Below are 20693 nucleotides of genomic sequence, written 5' to 3'. Positions count from 1 at the left end.
GAAAAATAAAAGACCAAGGAAAGATAATTTTGTTTATTTAATCTAATAGTTGTTACATTATCTCTAAAAATTTTATTTGTAATACTTTCTAGAGCCACAGTTGTCATAGGCAGAGTGATCATTATAAAGTATTTGAATATGGTTTTGGAAATTTTGAAAACCCTTAAGCTATTATATCTGACAAAGAATGAATGCCAGATTTGGGGGTAGGGTGAGATGGAATACTGTTAAAGAATATAGAGAAACTGCTTAGTTACATTTTCAGAGATAGGTGGGAAATGTATATTTTTCCCAGTTGGATAAAATTTTTAAAGTATTTTTTCTCTACAATATTTTAAAAATATTTACTATTTATATTACTTTTAAAAGTAATGATACTTAAAGGAAAGTTAATTTTTCTTTAAGTCTGTGATACTTAAAGGAAAGTTAATTTTCCTTATATTGTAGTTTATAAAGTTTTAATTTAGAAATTTGACAGGTTCTTGTGAGGGGATAAGAAATAAAATTTCTTACCTAACAATTTTGAAGCTACTTGTCAGAAATGCACTTTTTTCTTTTCTGTCTTAAAGCACATTGTGTAAAAAGGTTAATAGTATTATAGGCTGTATTGAGGAGACTTCATTTTTTCTTGAGTAGTTCTACAACTTCTTTAGAACTACAAGTTGTTAACTTATCGTCAAAATCCAAAATTTTTTCCCAGGAAGTAACTCTTGTACGTTTAGTTAGGCTTGTACTACAAAAATGTACTATTTGATATACTTGCCAGGGAATACTACATAGGGGATCGTTAAAAGCTGACTCACTGAAAGGAGCAATTCTGTTTCTCATTGGTTTAACTAGTTGTTAGGAATTGTAGTCAATTTCTGTGATTTTACTAGCAGTTTGCTATAGGTGAATAAATAGCTGTCATTGAATTTGAGAACCATTTTTTATTTTATTTTAATTAGATTTCCTTACTTGTTCCATTTTCAAATGTGAAAAGTAAGCCATAGCAGAACTTACTTAAGATCACTCGGAGAAGCTATATAATGTCTTGACTCTAGATTTTCATTCTTAAGAGAGTAAGCTCTGGAAATGGACCCAGATTAAATTCCAGCTCTACGCCTTACAGGCTGGGTGATGTTCAACATGGCACTTAATCTTTTAAACCTTATTTTTCTAATCTGTAAAATGCAGTAATAATATCTGCCTCTTAAGATTTTTGTGAGGATTTAATGAGATAATAATATGTAGTAAGCACTGTACTGTGTATGAGCACTATAGGAGCTCAATAGATATTATTATTATTTATTAATAAGATCTTTGGTTCCCAACTTTTCCAGTTTTGACTTTCTGTTTAGCTAACTCATTGTCAATTTCTGTTCTCGGTTTATAAATTATTTCTTTTATATAGATTAACCCAAATTATCTTCTTCCTTAAACTTCTCTTCTTGTCTTTTCTTGGTGGATTACTGGATTGCTTCTCTCGGTGGCTGGAAACTTTGGAGTCATTTTTGATTTTTATAAGCCCTCTTTAGTAAGCCCCACATCTACTTTGTTGCTTAAGTTCTTTAGCGCCACAATGTGTTAAAAACTGGACCTCTTTTCCATTCCCTTTGTTTTTCCATGTAAGACCCTCATTACTCTTGCACCAAATTCATAGCATGTCTTCATTTTTCAATTCCTCTTACGTCTATATACTGTAACCTAAGTTAACACTTATATTTACTTGATGGTTATTTGTACTCATATTCTTTTTCTGTTCCTTGTAAGCTCTTGCTAGGCTGAAAATATTTTTGTCATTTTTGTATTTCTAGTGCCTATCAGAGATGCCTTGCACACAGCCAAAACCGTAAACATGGAACTGAATTTGAGTGTTTCTTTAAGCTACCAAAAATTTCTTCTTCTCATTGTATCAATTTTCTACTTCAAATATTATATTTTTAATATTTCTACAGCATTCTTTTAAATTTAGGCTCCTTTTTTAAGGCTTTATTGAGGGATGCTGGACTCTAGTTTTGAGAGCTGCTTAAAATATTACTCCCTTTTTTCATTCAATTAGTATGTAAAAAGTTAAAATCATAATACTTAATTTCCTTTCACTCAGAACTTGCATTTTACTTTTTACAGGAAAAACTCATTAACTTATAAGTATGAATAGGTCTGAATTGTGTATACCATACGTTCTGGCCTCGTATAAAAGTAGTTCACTCTTGGGACTATGTAATTTTATGAAGACCAGATGAAGGCTGGGTATGTAGTACCCTTTGTGTGGCACTGCTTTTAATAGGAATGTAGTTTTATGCCCTGTAATTCTGAGTCTCTTTGATAAGGAATATGATTATAATATCAAATTCGATGACAAGACAACAGAATTTATGATTTCTTTTCCAACAAAGAAATAGAAGTTTAATGTAACACAGTCTCTCTGTGTTGTTCGTATCTAGATAGGAAAATGAATGTAGATTGAATCACTCAGAAAAGTGAGAGATTCTTGATATCTAATAGTGGAGGCTTTGAGGTACTATCATGTCAGATGCATTAGTACTGTTTCAACCCTGACTTTTAAATTTGCTTAGATCATTACTGACTGCTTTCATAGGCTTGATTCTTTTATACTAGTGTCTTCGGTGAGTATGAAGTTATTTTGCTCCCATTGATGTGTTTCATTGCTTTTATTGATCTGTATATTAAGATTTGCCAGCTAATTCTTCTGCCTTCTCCATTCTGCTGTTAAGCCATCCAATGAATTTTTATTTCAGTTACTATATTTTTAAGGTGTAGAATTTCCATCTGGGTCTTTTTTATAGTTTCTACTTCTCTGCTGAGATCCTCCCAAATTCATTCATTAAACCATATGTTTTAAAGTTATTTAAATATATTTATAACAGCTGCTTTAAAGTCTTTGCTAATTCCAATAACTCGGCCCTTTCTAGATTGGTTCCTATTAACTATTAATTTTTTTCTATTAACTTTTTTCCTTGATTATGAATCATATTTTTCTACTAATTTTTATTGTATAGTGGACATTATAGATGGTATATTAATAGCAATTCTGGATTCTATTATTCTCTGAAGAATATTGATATTTGATTTTTGGAGGCAGATCAATTAGTAGCTGATCATCTTGAACGCATATGGGAACAATTTAACAATTTGTTAGAGGAGATCTGGGAAAAGCTCAAAATATACAATCTTTAAACTCTGTCTTCCCTGTGGTTCATGTCAGGATTTGGTTTAAGTCTTTTGGGGGGCTGGTTTATAATTAGTAGTGCTCTAAATTGTCATCCTTATTCCCAACATGATACATGGTTGTGTGTGTATGTGTTTTTACTTAAAATACATATACATCTTGGCTAAATCTCCATGTCAAAACATAAATTTATTTTCATTTGATAACCCAATAATTATCTCGAAATAAATGTGGTATGTTTAATTGCTCCATCTGATGGGCATTTAGGCTGTTTCCGATTGTCAATACAAAGATGCAATAAATATCCTTGTACATATTATCTGTCTGTTCTTGTGGGAAAATATAAGCACATTTGGTAAATATTTGTCAGTATTCTACAAATAAAAACAATGAGATTGTTAAATTTGCATTTCCTGGTTTACTACTAAAGTTAAGCATCTTTTCATGTGGGTTACCAGCCATTTATCATTCATCTTTGATGACTTGTTTTCTCACAGACATTACTCACTTTTCTCTTTCATAGCTCAGATTTTGCTATTAATTATGTATGAGCTCATTGTATATTTGATAACAAAACTTTTTCTCCAGTTTTTAATTTCAATGTTATTTATCGTAGTTTGGGGCCAAGAAAAGTTTTTAAGCAGGAGGTGAGAGGTCCAGCTTTCCAAGATCAGTATCAAGGCCAGTGGAAAATTGACCACGGCATTATATGGACCTCTTTTTTTCTCCCAGTTTTTTTGAAGTATAATTGGAAAAAATAGATATTTAAGGTATAAAATATGATGATTTGATACACTTACACGTTGTAAAACAACTACAATCAGGTAGTAATTAACACATCCATTACCTAACATGGTTTCTGTTTTTTCAGTGTGTGGTATCAATACTTAAGGTCTACTATCTTAGCAGATTTTGAGTATACAATACATTATTATTATTGACACAAGTCACCATGCTGTACATTTGATTTCCAGAGCTTGTTCATCTTCTGATTGAAAGTTTGTACTCTTTGACCAACATCTCCCATTTCTTCCAACTCCCCTGCCATCTCCTGCTGCCAACCACCATTCTACTCTCGGGTTTAGTGAGTTTGACATTTTTACATTACACATATAAGTGAGATCATGGTTGTATTTCTCTCAGTGTCAGGCTATTTCACTTAGCATAATGTTCTGCACGTTGATCCATGCTAATATTCTATTATATATGTATATACGAGGTATGACAATTAAGTTTGTGAACATGTTGCAATGATGTTGCTAACCTTTTTTGATATCAGAGGGATTATTCATTATGAATTTGTACCAACTGGACAAACAGTTAACCAAGTTTACTATTTGGAAGTGCTGAAAAGGCTGCATGAAAAAGTTAGACGACCTGAACTTTTCGCCAACAATTCATGGCTCTTGCATCACGACAATGCACCAGCTCACATGGTACTGTCTGTGAGAGAGTTTTTAGCTAGTAAACAAACAACTGTACTGGAACACCCTCCCTACTCACCTGATCTGGCCCCCAATGACTTCTTTCTTTACCCGAAGATAGAGGAAATATTGAAAGGAAGACATTTTGATGACATTCAGGACTTCAAGGGTAATACAATGACATCTCTCATGACATTTCAGAAAGAGAGTCCCAAAATTGCTTTGAAGGGTGTACTAAGCACTGGCATTGGTGCATAGCTTCCCAAGGGGAGTACTTTGAAGGTGACCATAGTGATATTCAGCAGTGAGGTATGTAGCACTTTTTCTAGGATGAGTTCGCGAACTAAATTGTCTGGCCTTGTATATTACATACTGCATTTTCTTTATTCATTCATCGATGGACACTTGGTTTGTTTCCATATCTTAGCTATGTAAATAATCTTCCAGTGAACATCAGGGTGCACACATCTCTTCAAGATAGTGATTTTATTTCTTTTGGATATATACCCAGAAGTGGGATTGCTGGATTATATGGTAGTTCTATTTTTAATTCTTTGAAGAACCTCTATACTGTTTTCCATAATATCTCTACCAATTTACATTCCCACCAACAATGTACCAGGGTTCCCTTTACTCTAGATCCTTGTTATCACTTGTCTTTTTTATAATTGCCATCCAACAGGTGTGAGCTGATATCTCATTGTGGTTTTAATTTGAATTTCCCTGATGATTAGTTATGTTAAACACCTTTGCTTATACCCGTTGGCTATTTCTATGTCTTCTTCAGAGAAATGTCTGTTCAGGTCCTCTGCTCATTTTTTAAATTCAATTTGTCTGGGTGACATTGGTTAATAAGTGTGTGGTATCAACACTTAAGGTCTAAGATTACTGTGTTTCCCCGAAAATAAGACCTAGCCGGACCATCAGCTCTAATGCGTCTTTTGAAGCAAAAATTAATATAAGACCCGGTCTCATTTTACAATAAGACCAGGTATCATATCATATCATAAATACCGCTCTTATGTTAATTTTTGCTCCAAAAGACACATTAGAGCTGATGGTCCGGCTAGGTCTTATTTTCGGGGAAGCAGGGTATATAAGTTTCAAGTGAACAGTTCTCTAATATATCATCTGCCTATTTGTGTGCTCACGGCCCAAAGTTTATTCTCCTTCCGTTACCATATATTTGACTCCATTTACCCTCTCCAACCTCCCCCAGTCTCTTCCCCTCTGATAACCACCATTCTGTTGTCTGTGTCAATGAGGTTTTATTTGATTATTTGTTCATCTGTTGTATTTTATGTCCCGCATATGAGTGAAATCATATGGGTTCCTGTCTTATTTTACTTAGCATGAAATCTGACTTATTTTACTTAGCATGAAATTCTTAGAATCCACCTGTGTTGTTACAAAAGGCAGTATTTCATCTTTTCTTATGGCTGAGTAATATTCCATTGTGTATATGTACCACATCTTCTATATTCAGTCATCCATTGAAGGACACTTGGGTTGTTTCCATGTCTTGGCTACCATGAATAATGCTGCAGTGAACATAGAGGTATACATATCTTTACCAATAAATGTTTTCAAATTTTTGGGTAGATACCAAGAAGAGATGTTGCTGGGTCATATGGTAGCTCTATTCTTAATTTTTTGAGGAACCTCCATACTGTTTTCCATAGTGGCTGTACCAATATACATTTCCACCAGCTGTGTATAAGGGTTTTTTGGTTTTTTTCCACAGCCTTTCCAATACACATAAGATCACAGTATCTGCAAACAGATAATTTTACTTCTTCCTTTCTGGTTTGGATGCCTTTGATTACTTTTTAAATTTTAATTGCTCTGGCTAGGACTTTCAGTACTTTGTTGAATAGAAGTGGTGATATTGGGCACCTTTGTCCTGTTCCTGATCATAGAGGAAGGGCTTTCAGCTCTTCAGCATCAACTATGATGTTATCTTTGGACTTGTTTACATCACCTTTATTATATTGAAAGACATTCCTTCCATACCTAATTTGTTGAGAGTTTTTATTATAAAATGGTGTTGAATTTGTCAAATGCTTTTTCTGCATCTGTTGAGATGATTATATGATTTTTATCCTTTATTCTGTTAATGTGTATTACATTTATTGATTTTTGTGTGTTGAACCAATCTTGCATTCTAGGGATAAATCCAATTTCATCACAGCATATGATTCTTTTAATGTGCTATTGAATTTAGTTTGCTGGTATTTTGTTTAGGATTTTTGGAACTGTGTTTATCAGAAGTATTGGCCCATAATTTTATTTTGTAGTGTCTTAACACGAGGTGTGATCAAAAAATATGGTGAATGTTGAAATTAAAAATTTTATTACAGTAAAAGACACATTGCCATTAATCCTCCTCAAAATACTCCCCCTTGCTTTGAACACAATTATTCCATCATTCTTGCCACTTTCTGAAGCAGTTTGGAAGTCCTCTTTCGTGAGTGTCTTTAGTTGCACTGTGATGGCTGCCTTGTTGTCCTGAATCATTTTGACCTTGTAGAAGAGCCAGACGTTGCATGGTGCCAGATCTGGTGAATAAGGTGGATGAGGACACAGCATAATGTTTTTGTTTGACAGAAATTGCCGTATACCAGAAACAATGTGTGACACGGAGCGTTGCCTGATGGAGGATGACTTACGGCACACTTTAAAACACACCTTCTCTCAACTGTATCTCACACTCAACTGACTACACCGACCAAGTTGAAACTTGTCACACACTGTTACTAAGGTTTGACACACTGCTCCCGATATTGAAGATCCCTGCCTTTCTGTTGGATGGCACTCAGCAGTAGCATTCACCACATATTCTGATCACAACAGAAAGGTTCCGTGTCACACATTGCTTCTGCTATATGGCAATTTCTGTCAAATAAAAACATTACGGTGTGTCCTCATCCACCTTATTCACCAAATCTGACACCGTGCGACTTCTGGCTTTTCCCCAAAGTCAAAATTACCATAAAAGGTAAATAGTTTGAATTGATTCTGGACATTAAGGCAGCCACAACAGCGCAACTAAAGATACTTACGAAAGAGGACTTCCAGAACTGCTTCAGAAAGTGGCAAGAATGGTGGAATAAGTGAGTTTGGAATGAGGGAGAGTATTTTGAGGGGGATTAATGGTAATGTGTCTTTTACCATAATAATTGCTTTAAAAAAAATTGAACATTCACCGTATTTTTTGATCATACCTTGTACTCTGATAGGAGAGTAATCTTTTTTTTTTTTTTTTTGAGGAGAGTAATCTTAAAATGAGTTTGGAAGTGTTCCCTCTTCTCCAATATTTCAGAGCATTTGAGAAGCATTAGTGTTAATTCTTCCTTAAATGCTTGGTAGACCACCAATGAAGCCATCTGGTCCTAGGCTTTTCTTTGTTGTGAGATTTTTAAATTATTGCTTCAATCTCTTTACTTGTTTTAAGTCTGTTCAGATCTTCTATTTCTTCATCAAATAGTCATTTGGTTTAAATGACAACTAAACGGTAACATTTAATCAGTTGTATGTTTCTAGGAGTTTATCCATTTCTAGGTTATTAATTTTTTGGCATATATTTGTTCATAGTTGTCTCTTATGATCCTTCATATTTCTGTAGTATGAGTTTTAATCTACTCTTTCATTTACGATTTTATTTGAGTGTTTTATTTTTTACTTGGTTTACTCTTTTCATTTATAATTTTAAGTGTTTTTTTTAACTTGTTTAGCAAAAATTGATGTTTTGTGTATCTTTTTAAAAAAATCAACTCAATTTTATTGATTTTTCTAATCTCTATTTAATTTGTTTCTGCTCTTATCTTAGTTTCCTTCTGATAACTTTGAGAAAGTTTGCTTTTCTTTTTCTAGTTTCTTAAGGTGTAAAGTTCGTTTATTTGAGATCTTTGTTTTTTCGCTTTCTTTTGATTTTTTTCTTTGACTCATTAGTTGTTCAGGTGTGCATTAGTTTCCACATATTTGTGCATATTCCAGTTTTCCTCATATTACTGATTTCTAATTTCATACTATTGTGGTTGAAAAACATACTTGATCTGATTTTAATCTTCTTAAATTTCTTAAGACTTGTTTTGTGGCCCAACATATAATCTCCATGTGCACTTGAGAAGAATGTGGATTCTGTTGCTGTGGATTTACGCCACATTGTAACAATAATTATATTAAATGTGAATGGTCTAGACATCCCGGTTAAAAAGCAGAGATTATCAGACTGCATAAACTTAAAAGAATAAACTACTGATGTACTTTTCAACATGAGTAAATTCCAAAATCATTATGCTAACGACAAAAGACAGAAACAGTTACATACCACGTGACTTTTACATGGAATTCTTGAAAAGGCAAAACAGAAAGCAGGTCATTGGTAAACAGGGTCAGCAGTGAAGAAGATTAACTGAAAAGGGAGGGATGGAAGGGAAGTTTTTCAGATGCTAAAAATATTCTCCATTCTGATTGTGATTATATGACTGTATTTACCAGAACTTATCTCCATTTGTAGTGATAGTTTGTGAATTTTATATTATGTAAATTATTTCTCAATGCAACTGATTGACATCACCACAAAGCCAGTTAATTATGTAGATATAGAAATTCAGGGAATGTTAGGATGAATAGAATTGTTTTAAATGAACTGAAACAAATTTAGTACTGCAAAATAAAATCTCTCTACCTTAATAAAATGATGTTTGATATTAAAAGTTAATATGATTTTTTAAAATGAGCTTTAATTATCTACTATATTTTTAATATATTTTTTAATTATTAGGTTAATCTAAAGAGACAATATAATGACCAGCATTCAGAATTGAGAGGTCTTTTACCTGGTCGTCAATGGTATGAAATTCAAGCATACAGGGCATTAAACCAGGCCCTGGGTAGGTAAGTGGAGTGAAATTTAATGTAATGTTACTATAATATTATCTGTGATCAAAGCTATATGTAGATCTAGTCTTGCTACTTTACTCCTTATAATAAATTTGATAGAATTTTATTTCAATAGAACCCTGGGAACTGGTATATTTTCAATGATAGATGTCAAAGTGAAAGTTGAAAAGAATGGAATAAATGAAACTCAAAAATAAAAGTCAAAATTGCTAAAGTTTAAAGAAAATTTTTGATTGGTCAAACAAATGCCACACAAAGGTGCTCAGTAAATGTTTATAGAAGCTTACCTTCAAACAATAAAATTTTTATGTATGACCATCAGAACTCAGATGGTGATTTTATGGGTAAAAAACAAACCATTCAAGAGGGTTAAAACAAACCATGCTTGTGACACTAAAGAATTAACACCAACTAACAATAAAATTTAATTATGATACTTTTCTAAGGTTTTGTACTTTTTGGAAGTAGTTTTTAAATCAATATTTTATATCATTTCATATTATCTGATACAAATGTTTAATTTATAAACACAATTATTAGATTTTTAATCTAGTTTAATATTTTATATTCTCTGTTTATGAAATTGTAGTTAGTTTAACCATTTAACAATTTTTCCTTTGAGGCGGTAAGGCATTCCAGTAACTCAAATAAAAGAACACAGGTTAAGAGTAAAATCATGAAAACATGACCATTTGACATATTTTCAGTTCAGTCAGAAGACCCACAGCTCACCATTATCTGACCAATTCAAAATTTAGATTTTCCTCCTGTATTTTGTTCACTCACATTAGCCCATTTACACATAAGCAGACCAGATTGCATTTGAATTCAGATTTACATATAGCTGATGAAATAGAACTGCAGTAGCTGGATATAAATCCCAGAACACATCACCTGCTTTCCTCCCCATCATTTGAGATTGATATTCTCTAGGTGTTTCTCCTCAAACTGAAATGAGTCAGTTTTATGGTTCATCTAATATGGTTAAGCTGTTGCCCTTCTCTGCCTAGAAATTCCTTTGATGCTTGGCATCAAGTTGCACTGTAAATTGTTCTTGAAGCATTTCATCTGCTTACTTTGTCTTTCCCTGTTAATTGGCCTGTTTTGTTTTGTTTCATTTGAGTTTTAATATTCAGCAAATAGTTTTTAGGGGAGCCTAAATATACATTTAAAATTATTGATTTAGTTACACTGTGCTTCACTTCAGGAAAATAAATATTCTTACCTCGGTTGATTATTTTTCCTTTTCATGTAAGCAATGTCTTGAATTTCAAGAAACCATTTGAAGCCAAAGTAGTCATGTATCACACAATGACATTTCAGTCAATGATGGACCACTTATGAACCCATAAGATTATAGTGGAGCTTTCCTGTAAGAAATGGAATAACACGTGATTCAGGAGGAATTTTTTTTTTCTGATGGGAGCTATATCTGTGGGGCTTGACAATCGATTCCCTCACACTCACAGCACCTCAGTTTAGAACACATAGATTATATCCAAGTCAGTCAGCCACTAACCGGTTTCAGCATGGAGGAGCCTGTCTCTCCATCGTTACACATTCAGAGGGCATTATAGCCCTCCCAGATGTAGCTTGATGGTCTTCAGAATATATTGCTATAAATACTTTGTTGAGGACCTAAGATCCTGTACAAGGACACAGGTCCGCAAGAACTATCTTAACAAGAATTAAGTGCCACTACCACTTTAGTAAAAGCTTTCTGTGGTAGTGTATCCCTGTACTTTGGAAATATTTTCAGGTTGTAATAATGTACAGTATTTCTTCCATCATTTCAATGCCAGAGAGAACCCTTTATGCCAGACAGGGTCAATGGAACCAAAAACAAATTTTCAAAGTCAAAATATTGAGTTCACATTTCTACACCCTCTCCATGTTAAAAATCCTCTTTTTTTATGAATACCAAAAGTTCCCAATCTGACCACCACTCCAACATGCAATAGCCAAAACCACATTGCCATGTCATTCCCTTGTGTTTATCTCTCCATCTTGATTTCCTGTTCCTACTGAGCCTCAGGCCACCTTTCACACCTTCCTGACTGTCACCAACTGTCATGCTGATCTAGTCCTTACCCAGCCAGTTTCTCCTTGATATTTCTTATCAGTCCAGCCTACATCCCTGTGCATGGAGCAATATTGACAGCTTTAATGTGCTCTTTCTGACCCTGTCACAATGAAGCAGGGGTAGGGCTTGTGGGACAGTGTTTATAAAGTCCACAGTGGTGTACAGTAGTGTCCAAGGCCTTCACACCACTCACTGACACACCCAGAGCAACTCCCAATCCTACAAGCTCATTCATGATAAGTGTCATATAGGTGTATCATTTTTGGTCTTTTATACCATATTTTTACTGTTCTGTACCTTTTCTATGTTTAGATATACAAATACTTAACCATTTTTTCACAATTGCCTATAGTACTCAGTACAATAACATGCTGTATAGGTTTGTAGTCTAGGAGCGACAGGCTATAACATATAGCCAAGTTCGTGGAAGTGCAGTCTTTGATGTTCACACGATGACAACATCACCTAGACACATTTCTCAGAACGTATCCTTGTCATTAAGTGACTCATGACTGTATGTTTGTATCTTACTTGGTGAGAACTAAAGTTCTCACCATTAAACGTAATCTCACTATTAAACATACCATATCCGTTCATCACTCTCTGCCTTGGCATACAAGCTACCATAAAATTCATTTGGCAAGTTTACCAATCAAAACCTAGTTGAAAATTATGTCCTTTACGAAGGACATAATTTTTTTTCTTCTCCAACTAGAATTATTGACTCCCTAGGATACCTATAGCATTTTATACATTATCCCTATAATGCCGTATATCTCATTGTATTATAATAGCCTGTTTATATCTCTGTTGTATTCTCAGCAACCAACTATGTCTCAGCTTGGGGTATAGGTGCTCAATTAATGCTTGTTGAATTAGTAAAAATGCCAGGTTCACTGCTTTTCCCACTATACCATATTGGCTCGATAGCTTCTAGAACTTCAAAACACATTTTTCTAGAATTTCATGAAAAGCATGTGTTTGTAATACTGATATATAATATTGTAGTTTTGGTGTTTTATTAATTAAAAAATGAGTAGCCCAACTGTCATTGTACTGATTTTCAGTCAACAAGTAGCAACTTACAAAGAAACATTTTCTATTTAAAAATCAAGTGAATGTTTTATATCATTTGATAAAACACTCATGTATTGATTGACATAAAAGATGCTTATACTCAGGCAGTCTTCTTATAAGTGATATGTCTAGAGACTCTAAAGTAAAAAGAATCAAATTGAGTTTTAAAACGTGTTATCTTTTTTTTAATCTCACATGGGAATATTAGAGTATTTCAAATAATGTTAGTGTATGAAATATAATAGTAGCTTTCAGGAATACACCATGGTTTTGTGACTGCACTGAGTTTCTTAACAGGTTTACTTTACTAAAAGTATAATCTTTGTCTCAAGTGGGCATAATTCATTTGAGCAAGGCAGTATGAAAACAATGGAAAAATGAAAAGGTGAAACCTTTTTCTCTGAACTGCTTTGTTAGCTTCAATGCCTTTCTGCCATAGGACACTTTAAACAAAGATCATAATGTAATCAAAATAGAGAAGCATCTGAACTTCCTATTGATTTTCAACACTGTTCTATAATATTGGCAATATCCATCTTCCCATTCTGCCCACTTTTATGGTCTGATGCCTTAGAACTTTTATGGTCTGATGCCTTAGAACCTATGGATTACTTGAAAATTATATCAAGAAAGAATGTTGTATAAAATTTAGATTTTTTGAATGTCTCTGTGGAAAAATTGAACATTTACATTAATCTGTACCCCCGTTCAAAATCCCATGAGGGTAAAGGAATAAAAATGTCAAACCTACAAAATTAAAAAGAATGGGAGAGGGGACAACAAAAAATGAGATGTCAACAAATTTTGAACACTGGAAAACAGATGAACGATTGAATGACGTAGCAGGCAAGAGAAAGCTGAAATTTAAATCTACAGTCATAAAAGCTCACAAGATCCTCCAGATTCAGGCATGGAAAATCTTAAGAGTTGGGAGCACTCTAAAGTTTCAGTTAAAGTAGAGTTGCAACTAAAAACAGCGTCAAAATACAATGATGTAGAAACTTAACAGATCTGAATAGAGAAATAGACAAAGCCACAATTACAGTTGTGGTATACACTTCAAGGTAACTCTCTCAGTAGTAGAAGTAGTAGACAAAACCAATAAAGATATAGAAGAGTTAAATAATGTTATTAAACAACTGCATTGAATTGACACTATAGAGCACCCAATAGTAACAATAAACATCTTTTCAAGTGCACAAGGGACTTTTACCAATATAGACCATATCCCAGGTGATAAACTTAAAAATTCTTTAAGTTTCAGAAATCATTGTGTGTTTCTGTAACCATAACGGAATTAATCAATTAAACTAGAAATCAATAACAGAAATCTAACAGAAAAATGTTCAAATACTTAAACATTAACATACTTTTAAATAATTCATAGTAAAACAGGAAAATTAGAAAATGTTTTGAACGAATAAATGAAAATCAACATATCAAAATTCATGGGCTGCAACTGTAGCAGTAATCAGTGGGAAATTTATATCATCATTAAATACTTTTTAAAAAAGAAAGGTTTCAAATCAATAATCTAAGCTTCCACCTTAAGCTAGAAAAAGAAGAGCAAAATAAATGTAGGCAAACAGAAAAAAGGAATTAATGAAGATAAGAGTATAAATCAATGAAATTGAAAACAAAACAAAAAAATGAAGTCAATGGAATTAAAAAATCAATTTTAAAAGGATCAATAAAATCAGCAAACCTCTAGGTAAATTAACAAGAAACAAAAAGAGAAACCACAAATTACCAATATCTAGAATGAAAGACATGATATTACTGTATATGCCACAGTCTTTAAAAGGATGATATGGAAAAACTATATATACATACATTCAACAACTTAGATGAAATGGACTAATTCCCAAAGACCCACAACCTACCAAACTCGATGAAATATTCCTGAATAGCCCTCTATCTATAAAAGAAATGTGATTCAGACTTTAAAGCCTTCTTAAAAAAATCTCCACCAGAGGAGCTCACTAGCAAATATTACTCAATATTTAAGGAGAAATAACACCAATTCTATATGATCTCTTCTAGAAAGTTCACAGTAGCCTTACATCATGGTGAAAGCCAGTAACATGCCGACCACAGGAGGGGCTGGATCTTATTCTTGGAGAATTGTTATGGAACCTGTCTGATGGTTCCCTGGAAGACAACATTCACAAAGCTCTTCATTTGACTTAACTTAAAGCTTACTCAGGCCATTGTTTCCTGAGACAATGAATGAAAACTGGGGCAAATAATAGGCTAACTAAAAAGCTTAAAGGGAAAAACTAGGAAATTAGATGTCCATAGGGGGCTTTAAATTTTCTGACATGTTCCTGAGACTTTAATAGGCCACGTGTGTGTAGGACTATACACATGACCAAAGATATACTCATGCTCAGGAAAGACCTTAGAAGACCTTAAAATCCCCAACAGAAAAGTAGAAAACTGAATCTAGCAACTTACTAAAAGGATTATACACAATGACAAAGTGGATTTATCCCAGGAATGCAGGGTTAGTTCAACAGCCAACCAATTTAGTTGGTTCAACTAAAATTAATCACACCCTATTCGAATAAAATACAAAAACCACATAATCTCAAGATGAGGAAAAAATATTTGACGATATCTAACACATTTTCACGATAAAACTCAACGAAGTAGGAATAGAAGGGTACGTATAGTTCCTTAACCCTATACGTACAACAATACGTATAGTTACACTTAACAGTGGAACAAACCTATAGTTACACTTAACAGTGACAAACCTATAGTTACACTTAACAGTGGAAGACTGAATAATTTCCCCTAAGTTTGAGAGCAAAATAAGAACATCCTCTCTGACCACTTGTATTCAGTGTTGTATTAGAGGTTATAAGCAATTAGGAAAGAAAAAAGTATGCATATTGGAAATAATGTAAAATTATCTTTAAATTTGCAAATCACATGATAATCTACATAGAAATCTTAAGGAATTTATAAAAATAGCGATAGAGCTAATAAACAAGTTCAGCAGGGTTACAGGATGCATATTCAGTAAACAAAAATCAATTGCATCTTTGTACCCTAGGAATGAACTGTCTAAAAATAAAATTAAGGGCCGACCCAGTGGCTCAGGCGGTTAGAGCTCCATACTCCTAACTCCAAAGGCTGCAGGTTCGATTCCCACATGGGCCAGTGGGCTCTCAACTACAAGGTTGCCAGTTCATCTCCTCGAGTCCCGCAAGGGATGGTGGGCTCCACCCCCTGCAACTAAGATTGAACATGGCACCTTGAGCTGAGCTGCCGCTGAGCTCCCAGATGGCTCAGTTGGTTGGAGCGCATCCTCTCAACCACAAGGTTGCCAGTTCAATTCCTTGACTCCCGCAAGGGATGGTGAGCTGTGCCCCCTGCAACTAGAAAACGGCAACTGGGCTTGGAGCTGAGCTGTGCCCTCCACAACTAAGACTGAAAGGACAACAACTTGACTTGGAAAAAAGGCCTGGAAGTACACACTGTTCCCCAATAAAGTCCTGTTCTCCTTCCCCAATAAAATCTTTAAAAAAAATAAAAGTGAAATTAAGGAAATTCCATTTACAATAACATCAAAAAGAATAAGATACTTAGGAATAACTTTAACCAAAAAAAAAAATGCAAACTTATACACTGAAAGCTGTGGAACATTGTTGAAAGAAACTTCTAAATGAAGTATTCCACGATGATGGATTGGAAGACCTGTTAATATAGAAATACTCTCCCAAATTGATCTACAGATTCAGTGCATTCCCAACCAAAGTCCCAGCTGGATTTGTTTTAGAAATTGAGAAGTAGATCCTAAAATTCATATGGAAATTGAAAGAGACCCAGAATATCCCCAAAAATCTTGAAAAAGAACAAAATTGGAGAACTGACAATTTTCTTTTCTTTTTTTTTTTTTTTTTAACTTTTTAAAAAAAGATTTTATTGGGGAAGGGGAACAGGTCGTTATTGGGGAACAGTGTGTACTTCCAGAACTTTATTCCAAGTTAAGTTGTCCTTTCAATCTTAGTTGTGGAGGGTGCAGCTCAGCTCCAGGTCCAGTTGCCATTTTTAGTTGCAGGGGGCGCAGCCCACCATCCCTTGCCGGGGTTGAGGAGTTGAACCGGCAACCTTGTGGTTGAGAGCCCACTGGCCCATGTGGGAATCAAACCGGCAGCCTTCGGAGTTAAGAGCATGAAGCTCCAACCGCCTGAGCCACCGGGCCGGCCCTGATCAACTTTTTAAAAGAAGGTTTCATAAGAAATATAATTAGATTTCATAATTGACTTAGCTAATGTGTGTTTCTACAAAAGTTCAGGTGCTTACATTACATTTCAATTTACATTTGCCATCTGCTAAAGTTTTTTTTTCTCTCTCTCTCTTCAACATCCTGATCAGACCTCCAGATTTCCAAATCAGCTTTCATTATTCAAGTCTCACTATAAATTTCAAATACCAGGCTGATTTCTTAGTCTCCATGGAGAACTGACAATTTTCAATTTCAAACTTACTGCAAAGCTACAATAATCAAGACTTATACTGCATAATATAGACATATAAAACAAGGGATACAATTGAAGATCCAGAAACAAACCCATACTTTGACAGTGAATTGATTTTTGACAAAAGTGCCAGGACAGTTCAATGGGGAAAGAATAGTCTTTTTAACATATGGTACTTGGATAACTGGATAGCCCATACAAAAGAATGAAGTTAGACCCTACCTCATACCCACACCATATACAAAAGTGAATTCAAAATGCATCAAAGGCTAACAAGTTGTAAATCTTCTTGACCTTGGATTAGGCAATGATTTCTTAAACCTGACATCAGAGGCACAAGCAACTTTAAAAAATTACATAAATTGGACTTTGTCAAAGTTAAAACTTTTGTTCTTTAAAGGACAATTAAGAAATGGAAACAACTCATATGGGAAAAAATATTTGCAAGTCATGTATCTGAAAAGGATTTACTATCCAGAATATATAAAGAACTTTAGAATTAAAAAATAAAAAGACAAATGATGCAATTTTTAAATGTTTGAATAAATATTTCTCCAGAAAGATACACAAGTGGCTAGTATGCACATCAAAACATGCTTAACATTATTAGTCATTACGGAAATTTAAATTAAAACCACAATGAAATACAACTTCACATCTCCTAGGGTACATATAATGAAAAGATGGACAATGACAAGTGTTGGTGAGGAAATGGAAAAATTTGAAATCTCATACATAACTAATGGCATTGTAAAATTGTGTGACAGCTTTGGAAAAAAGTGGCAGTTCCTCAACGTTAAACATAGATTTTCCATACAAACCCACAGTTCCACTCCCAGGTATATATCCAAGAGAATGAAAAACATGTACACACACACACACAAAATGTGTACACAAATGTTCATAATAGCATTATTCATAATCATCAAAAGGTGGAAACAACCCAAATGCCCATTAACTTATAAATGCATCAACAAATTGTGGTATATCCAGATGGTGGAATATTATTCAGCCATTAAAAAGAGTGAAGTACTGATGCACAATGCAAGTAACCTTGAAAACGTGCTAAGGGAAAGAAGCTAGACACAAAATGCCATATATTGTATGATTCTAGTTATAGAAAATGTCCAAAATAGGCAAACTTATAGAGACAGAAAGTAGATTAATGGTCACCAGGGGTTAGAGAGAATAATTGGGGTAACTGAAAGTGACTAATAATGAGCCTGGGTTTCTTTTTGATGAGATAAAAATGTTCTGTAATAGATAATGGTATAGGTTGTACAGCCTTGTAAATGTGCTAAAAACTCCTAAATTGTACTCTTACTTTTTTAAAATTATTTTTTAATAAAAAATTGTTAGCAAATCAAATCCAATAATCTATAAAATGAATAGTGCACCATGACCATGTGTGATTATCCCAGGAATGAAAGGCTGGCTCAGTATTCAAATTTTCGCCAGTGTCATCCAGTCTAAAGAAGAAAAACTACTTGAGCATATCAACTGGTGCATATCAAATTTATTTATAAAATTAAAATTCATGATAAAACTCATTAAACTAGAGTAAAATCAACAACTAATATAATATATAAGGTAAAAGGTAATCTATGTGGCTAAGGAAGGTTTTGGAAAATATTTTCTATTTTTTTGACTTTCAAAATAGAGTACATATAACATTTTGGGATGTAAGTTATCAGTAGCTGACAGAAGTAGGAGAGTTTTTATACACTTTAAGTAGTTTCTATAAACTTGTTCATGATAACGACTTTGATTAAAGGAATATGTAACTGACACATCATTGATTTCCTCAATCTTCTATCTGTTGTTCCATTAGAAATTTAGCTTTTATTTTCAAAATTATACCTACTTTATTTTCTCCCTATTTTTCATAGGTGTATTCGACACAAAAATGATTGGGGAGCTCTTATTCTAGTGGATGATCGTTTCAGGAGCAATCCAAGTCGATATATATCTGGTAAGATTCTCAACTGGGCTTCGAGGAAGAATTGATAACAATCTTTGTTGTTATCATGTTATCATATATTTCATGACTTCCATTTTTAAAGACAAAGAGTTGGACAGAGAATTTAAATCATTAGATCAAACATGTATAATTCATTTTGACCGAGAATCTAGCCTTTTAATGCTTGTATGTTTACCAAAAAAATCCTTATAGAGGAGAATCTGGTTAGTTACCAAAATAGTATTAATCCATTAGGATCCTCCAATTTCATAGAATGTGGGATTTGACTCAGTAACATAGTAATAGTTTATCACTATCAGAGAAAATGCTGTTGTATAGAAATGAATTTTCTAAGAAATATTAAGTTTTTACATTTAAGCATACAAACACATCTCCTTTGGCTGTTTAGGATTCTTTATTCTTTCATTCTGGGATATGTTGAGGTTTGTTGTTGGTTGGTTGGTTTAGAAAAGCTTCAGTTATTATAGAGTTTATGTCAGAGTTAGTATTTTCTAAAAGGAAAACACCATTGCATGCTGCAAAATCAAATAGATGGTCATTTTCCCCCCAGTCAAATGAAGGCATATTATGTACCTATTCAGATGGTTCCCAACTTACAATGGTTTGACTTAGGATTTTTCAACTTTGCAATGGTGCAAGTGATAACACTTTCAGTAGAAACTGTACTTTGAATTTTGAATTTTTATCTTTTCATGGGATAGTGATATGTGGTAGGATACTATCTAGTGATACTGGGCATTATATAATAGGCTTCATGTTAACTGATTTTACACAACTGTTAGCTAATGTAAGTGTTCAGAGCACGTCTGAGGTATTAGGCTAGGTTAAGCTATCATGTTCGGTAGGTTAGGTGTGTGCAAATTCATTTTCGACTTAGGATATTTTCAACTTATGGTGGGTTTATTGAGACGTAACCCCATCATAAGTTGAGGAGCCTCTGTAATTTTTATTCAGCAATACCGTGTTTCCCCAAAAATAAGACATAGCTGGACCATCAGCTCTAATGCTTTTTTGGAGCAAAAATTAATATAAGACCCGGTCTTATTTTAATACAATATAAGACCGGGTCTCAGATAATATAATATATTTTCGGGAAACATGGTAACACAATCCCTTCAAAGTCAACACCAGGAATCCATCAGTTATTAAAAAACTGTTGGACATGTTTGAATCTTTATTATCTTTAATGCTGAAAAGTTCATACTATACTATAATGAAGAAATGCTAAATTTTAAATTTGTTTCAGATTAGCTGTCTATGGATATGGACTATGCTTTTTCCATTTCAGAGCCTAATTATTATATTTGGTTTGATATTAACACATATGCACCTGGATTAAAGTAACAAAGGCTTCTTCATTAGTCTTCTTCCCTTTGTATGTAAAGCCAGCCATCGTATGTAAGTCAAGATATAACTAAAAGCAGAATGTTAAGTGCTTATGTTTAGTCAGCAGGTGGAGCTCAGATTCTTTTAAGTCTCAAAAGCAAACTGATATTTTACACTGAAAAGGCTTTCTTTGATTACAAAATGGTTAAAATGAAAGAGGTATAATTATAGTACT

General features: G+C 33.7%; 1 protein-coding gene across 1 annotated transcript in view; it reads left to right on the top strand.

Annotated features, from left to right (window-relative positions):
- The window catches only part of BRIP1 (BRCA1 interacting DNA helicase 1), a gene marked incomplete at its 3' end in the record, with an annotated part of 148564 nt that overhangs the window by 124236 nt on the left and 3635 nt on the right, over positions 1-20693 (top strand). Inside the window, 2 exon segments of the mRNA XM_081027780.1 lie at positions 9383-9495; positions 19041-19123. Coding sequence (XP_080883906.1) covers positions 9383-9495; positions 19041-19123 — 196 coding nt within the window.

The sequence above is a fragment of the Rhinolophus hipposideros genome, assembly GCF_964194185.1.
Source record: "Rhinolophus hipposideros genome assembly, chromosome: 20".
Classification (NCBI taxonomy): Eukaryota; Metazoa; Chordata; class Mammalia; order Chiroptera; family Rhinolophidae; genus Rhinolophus; species Rhinolophus hipposideros.
The sequence above is the reverse complement of the archived record's forward strand: the minus strand, read 5'-3'. Positions and strand labels throughout refer to the sequence as shown.